The 6819-nt window shown below is 41.5% G+C and overlaps 1 protein-coding gene across 1 annotated transcript in view; it reads left to right on the forward strand.

Moving 5' to 3' along the window:
- The window catches only part of VWC2 (von Willebrand factor C domain containing 2), a 119434-nt gene extending 114133 nt beyond the window's left edge, over positions 1-5301 (forward strand). The window contains exon 3 of the mRNA XM_028108885.1: positions 5150-5301. Coding sequence (XP_027964686.1) covers positions 5150-5301 — 152 coding nt within the window. The remainder of the gene's footprint in view (positions 1-5149) is intronic.
- The last annotated feature ends 1518 nt before the right edge of the window (positions 5302-6819 follow it).

Raw genomic sequence — 6819 nt, forward strand, 5'->3', positions numbered from 1 at the left:
TCACTTCTCTTTGGAAACCACTGAAGCAAGTAGAGTAGAGTAAAATATTTGATATTGAGAGAACTCTATACCCTGCAAAAGTATCCTTGAAAACTGAAAGAGAAAGAAAGACTTTCTCAGGCTAACAAAAATTAAAGGAGCTTTCTGCCAATGGACCTCCCTTGCAAGAAATGTTAAGAGAAGCCTTTTAGAGAGAGAGAGAAGGGAAATGCAGATATTTGGATCTACGTAAAGGAAGAGCAGCAGAGAATGATTAAGTAAAGGTAAAACAAAAATTTTTATTTTTCTTAATCTTTTTCTTTTTTCTAAAGAGAGAGAGAGCGTGTGTGTGCAGTGGGGAGGGACGGGGGGAGAGGGAGAGAAAATCTTAAGCAGGCCCCATGACCAGCGTGGAGCCCAACTTGGGGCTGGACGTGGCACTTGATCTCATGACTCTGAGACTGTGATCTGAGCCAAAGTCAAAGTTGGACTCTTAGCCAACTGAGTCACCCAGGTGACCCTTATTTTTCTTACTCTTAAATGATCTAGAAGAAAATAGTTCCTTCAAAATGATACTAGTAACTATGGATTCAGTTATGTATGCTGATAGGTAGTTGGATAGATACCTTTATTTATGCTTATGAATAAGTGAAATGAATAATAATATGGACACAATGGCTGGGAGGGAGGAGTTGGGATTATTTATTATTTGTCATTATTCACACTACACTTGAAGCACAATAGCGTTATTTGAAAGTGGGCTTGGATTAGTTAAAAAAAAAAAAAGTGCAACATATGTTTAAGAAGGAGAGAAAATACAATCATATAAAGTGCTAAGTTAAATCCAGAAAAGGCAGAAAGAGAAGGAAACAAAAATAGGAACAAAGAACAAAGGCAACAAGTAGAAAAGAGCAACAAATATGGTAGATAGAAATCCCATTATATCAGTAATCACTTATTTGTTTTAAAGATTCATTTATTTATTTTAGAGAGAGAGCGCATGTGTACGCACAAGTTGGGGGAGGGGCAGAGGGAGAGAATCTTCAAGCAGACTCCCCACTAAGCGTGGAGCCTGATGCGGGTCTCAATCTCACCACCCTGAGATCATGACCTGAGCCAAAACCAAGAGTTGGACGCCTAACTGACTGAGACACCCAGGCACCCTTCAATAATCACTTTAAATGTTAATGGTCTAAAAGACAGAAGTAGAGTGGATCAGAACTTAAGACCCAGCAATGTATTGTCTACGAGAAACCCACTTTAAATATAAAACATGTATATATTAAAAGTAAGTGGATGGAGAAAAATATATCATTCTAACACTGAAAGCAGGAGTAGCTATATTACTTTCAGAGTAGACTTCAAAGCAAAGAACAATATCCAAGATAAAGGAGGTAATTACATAATGATAAATGGGTCAGTTCTCCAAGAAGATATAATAATCCTCAATGTGTATTCACCAACAACAGAGTTTTAGAGTACATGAGGCAAAAACCGATGGAACTGCAAGAAGAAATACATGAATTCACTCTTACAGTTGGAGAATTCAACATCTCCTACTGGAAGCGCACAGATCCATGAGGCAAAAAATCAGTGAGGACATAGTTGAACTCAGTGCCATCAATCAACTGGATACAGTTGGTATCTATTGACTACTTTATCCAACAATGGCACAATACTCATTCTTCTCAAGTCCCCATGGAATATTTACCAATATGGAGCACAATCCCTGCCATTAAACCCACTGTGACACATGTAAAGGAATAGAAATCATACAGTGTTTTCTCTCAGACCATAGTGGAATTAAACCAGAAATCAGTAACAGAAACATAGCTGGAAAATCCACAGATACTTGGAGATACACAACAGCCTCCTAAAAAAGACATCGGTCAAAAAACGAGTCTCAAGAGAAATTTTAAAACATTTTGAACTTCATTAAAAATGCAAACACACTGATCAGAATTTGTGGGATGCAGAAAAGTGGTGCTTGGAGGGACACTCAAGGCATTGAATGCATATATTAGAAAATAAGGAAGTACTGGGCGCCTGGGTGGCTCAGTTGGTTAAGTGACTGCCTTCGGCTCAGGTCATGATCCTGGAGTCCCGGGATCGAGTCCCGCATCGGGCTCCCTGCTCGGCAGGGAGTCTGCTTCTCCCTCTGACCCTCTTCCCTCTTGTGCTCTCTGTCTCTCATTCTCTCCTTCTCAAATAAATAAATAAAATCTTTAAAAAAAAAAAAAGAAAATAAGGAAGTACTGAAATCAGTCTGAACTCCCATAGACAGAAGCTAGAAAGAGAATAGCATATGAAATCCAAAGTAAGCAGAAGAAAAAAATTAATAAAAATTTGAGCAGAAATCAGTTACATTGAAAATGAGAAATAGAGAAAGTCCAAGAAACCACGAGTTGGTTCTCTGAAAAAAAATCAATAAAACTGAGAAAGCTCTAGCCAGGCTAACTAAGGGGAAAAGAGAGAGGACACAAATCACTAATATGAAATAAGGGACATCGCTCCAGATCCCACAGAAGTTAGAAAGATAACAGAGGAATACAAGGAACAATTCTGTGCCTACAAGTTTGACAACCCACATGAAATGACAATGTGGTATTGGCAAAAGAATAGATAACCAGATCAATAAACAGAATTGAGAGCCCCAAAATAAATCCAAATAGGTATAGTGAACTGATCTTTGACAAAGAAGTAAACAGTGCGATGAAGAAAAGATCATCTTTTCAACAAATGGTGGTAGAACAAGCGGGCATCCACATGCATAAATATATAACCATACGGTATTTATCTTTCTCTGAATGACTTATTTCACTTTGCATAATACTTTCTGGGTCCAGCCATGTTGTTACAAATGGCAAGATCTCATTCTGTCTTATGGCTGAATAATATCCCTTTGTGTATATATTCCATACCTTCTTTATCCATTCAGCTATCAGTGGACTGCTTTCATAGCTTGGCAGTTGTAAATAATGCTGCAAAAACATAGGGGTGTACGTATCTTTTCAAATTAGTGTTTTTGTTTTTTGGGATGAATACGTAGTAGTGGAACTGTTGGGTTTTATGGTATTTCTATTTTTCGTTTTTTGAGGAAACTCCATACTGTTTTCCACAGTGGCTGCACCAATTTACACTCCCACCAATGGTGTACAAGCGTTCCCACCTCTCTACGTCTTCACCAGCACTTGTTATTTCTTGTGTTTTTGATTTTAGCCATTCTGATGGGTGTGAGGTGACATTTCACTGTGGGTTTGATTTGCGTTTCCCTGGTGATGAGCGATGTGGAGCATCTTTGCATGTGTCTGTTGGCCGTCTGGATGTCTTCCTTGGAAAAGTGTCTATCCGGGTTCTCTGCCCTTCTGTAAATGAGGCTATTAAAGCTCAAAACAATGAAATTACTTAGTCCAAGATCACCTAACTATTAAGCAGTGGTATAAGATTTTGAATCCAGATTTTTCCAGAGAGGAGAGCTGTAAGGACCTAACACCCACGAGTACAGGTTTTCTGGGCAATTATGGTGTGTCTTCTATGTGCAAAGCACACTGATAGATATTAGGACAAGTGAGAAGGAGATTGTGTCCTTAGATTAAACTCTGCAAAAGAAACAAACAGAAAGAAAGAAGCATGCTAAAGAGAGCTAGAGTGGAATATAAAATTCACAGGTGTTTCACGTGCCGAGTGGGACAAGTGTTGACAAAGTGGGTCCTGCCCAGACCGGCTGCCATACCACTGTTGGGCTCTGACCTCAAAGAGAGAGAGCTGAGGAAGCCATCCTGGGCCACGGGGGTCAGGAGGCAGCCCCGAGTAGGTTGTGTGAGAATGTGCAGAGATAGAGGACCTCACATTGGCCAACTGGGTGGGCGAGGGTCTGTATTTAAAATAATGTAATTCACCAAAGCTAATGGAGGAGAGGGTCTTGACCACACCTGGTAAGTCTGAAGTGTCAGCAGGCTGGAAACACAACCAACGCTCAAGAGAGAGGGGATTGGAGCTGCAATTTGGATTCATCCCCAGATGGATGATTGTGAACGCTTCAAGGTCTCTGACAGAGAAAAAAATAAGTGAAGGAATGAATCCTAGGGCTATGTCTGAGTAGGAAGGGCTGCGGGTAAGAAGAAAGCAGAGCCCCTGCAGGGAGAAGGGGCTGTGTGTACTGGGGCATGGGGTCCAGGGGATGACATTGACCACTCGGCTAATGTGAAAACCAGTAGCCACGAAGCCATGAGTTTTTCTGCTTAGAATTATAAGAGTCAGTTTTTATCTTGGAGCTTGTTTGGATTAGTTTATTTTTAAAAAATTTGTAGGCGAATGTTTTTTTTTTATCGCTTTTATGGCTGCATACATCACAATTAAGCATATTTTGGTCGTGAGCACGTTAAGAAAGACTATAGAGGCAAAGAAGGGAGAATGAGAATCTGACAGAGTGCTGAAGTTCAAAGCTGGGGGCCCTTATTTAGGCCCCAGTAAATGCTCACGTTTCCATTGTAGAGGGAGGTCTGGAGGTAGAGCAGATCTTGGGCTGGCGTGGAAGCCTGTGGAAGATACAGCCCAGGTTAACGCTAAGATGGTGCTTTTCAAAAGGGGTCCCGGTCTGGGGGGACGGGCGGCAGCACGTAGCACGTGGGAACATGTCATCACAGCACATTCTCCGGCCCCATCCCATACTGAGTGAGTCAGAGGCCCCGGGGGTGGGACCAACAGAAGCCACTCGAGCACTGATGTTCGATATCCAAAAACCCGCTTCGAGAGGTGCGGAAGTTAAACAGGACTTATTGTTACTCCAAGCAGTTTGCTTATTTAAACTCCCTCTTGTAAAGGTGCCATGAAGAATGAGACCGGTTCTTTGAAAGTCACAGTCAATTAACTTCTTCTGTGGTTCCTTAGAATTAATTAAATCAAATGATTGCAGATTGGACTTTTGTAGAAGGCCCCCCGGATGGAACAGTTAGTGAAAAATCACAGTATTGCCACTCATAAAATATTTAAATAATGCCAGCTTCATTTCAGGACAAAAGTAGGAGTGCTTCATGTTGTTTAAATTGTCACTTTCCTACTGTCATTCACAGGAGAGGGAATAAAACATATACTGTGAAGCTGGCTACCTAATTAAATGCGTTATATATTTATGCACACTGCTAATATAAAACATTTTTCTGCGTTGCAGGCCCGAACTGCTTTGCGGAAACAACTGTCATCCCCGCTGGAAGAGAAGTCAAGACTGACGAATGTACCATATGTCATTGTACTTACGAGGAAGGCACGTGGAGGATCGAGAGACAGGCCATGTGCACAAGGCATGAGTGCAGGCAAATGTAGAAACGGGACCACACACACACACACAAAAAAAAACAAAAAAACCGGACGTTTTTCTAGAACATTTTACTGACGGGAACATTCTAGATGACTCTGGGGAATGGCATTCAACAGAAGACTTTTGATGAGGAATACGGAACATGGTTGGTACTTTTGCGTTTCTTGCTAACAGTTACTGCAAAAGAAGGAAATGGGTATATTTCAAAACATCCACAAGAACTTTGGGCATAACCCCCTCCCCCCAAATAAATGTGCTATTTTCACAGTAAGTACACCGAAGGACACTATTCTATATTAAATGTATTTCTATAATCCCTCTATTAGCTTATATAAATGTTTTCTATAGATACAGATTAAAAATGCCGTGTTGTCAACCATGCTCACTGTGTACCCGCATATCATCTTCAGTCCCCGATACCCTCACACGAGCCTAGTGGTGGCTACTTGATTCTGCTTCACATCTTGGAACAGTGCACCCAAGGAAATACTGAAATCCTGCCCCCGTGGTGTCTCATTCCAGAGACAGATCTCGTGTCTGTCCTTACGAGATTCGGTCTCCTTCACACAAATACGTTTCCTTCTCGTAATGACTCCCTGCTTTGATCGTCTCCGTTCTCGGTCACGTGGGAGATGCAGGTACAAAGTTAAGCAGCACGTGTTTTTTCTGTGTATTCGAGGCTCCTGTGTTGGGGGCCATAGATGGACACATCTGTAGAGTTTATTCTCACGCACATTACTTTCTCTTCTGAGCATGCCTTTAAATCATCTCGTAAGCCAAGCAACAGGGTAGGTTGGAACGTTTGCACTGTTGTTCTATCAAGCTGAAGCATGCAGTGAAATAGGGGAATTTCTTGACTCTCTGGAGCAGAGTGGAGGAAAACCCAAGCCCCAAACAAGTCTCTACCTGGAGTCTAGATGCAGTGCAGAGAACCACCCCCACCCCCACCGTCCACTCAGTGGATGCATGTTTCTTACCGGAACGATCAACTACCTTCCGTAAGAGACAGAGTAGAATTTGAAAGATCGCCCTGTATTAGCCATCCTTCTGGAACAGAGTGAGCAGCATCCCAGCCAGTATGTGAACACAGACAGTGCCAAAACCCATGTGTGCTCGGCTACTTTTGTGTAGTTACCTGTCATCCCAAACGGATTTTATTTCCCCTCATTTGGACAGGGAATAAAAGAAGCCACTGCAAATCCTAATCCTTGAGCAATGCATATTAGAGAATATTTCTGCCTTTAGCAATCACATTGACTCCCGGCACACTGCTGAGAAAGGTAGTCAGTCTTAATAGGCGTACGGTGAAAAAATAATGATAGTCATTAACTGAATCTTTAAAGGTTCTTTCCCCATATTTTTATTTACTCCAAAATTTTGAATTAAGCACCTATTAGGCACAAATCATTTGATGACAAAAAAGGGAATAAAGCATGGTTTCTTGACTTCATGAGCTTTTGGCCCTACACCTAACACGAGTAAGAAATTACAGTGCATTGTGGCAGGAGGTCAATTCAAGGTTG

This window comes from Eumetopias jubatus, unplaced genomic scaffold, assembly GCF_037043125.1.
Source record: "Eumetopias jubatus isolate StellerSeaLion01/CBP00866 unplaced genomic scaffold, mEumJub1_p1.0 scaffold_14, whole genome shotgun sequence".
Taxonomy (NCBI): Eukaryota; Metazoa; Chordata; class Mammalia; order Carnivora; family Otariidae; genus Eumetopias; species Eumetopias jubatus.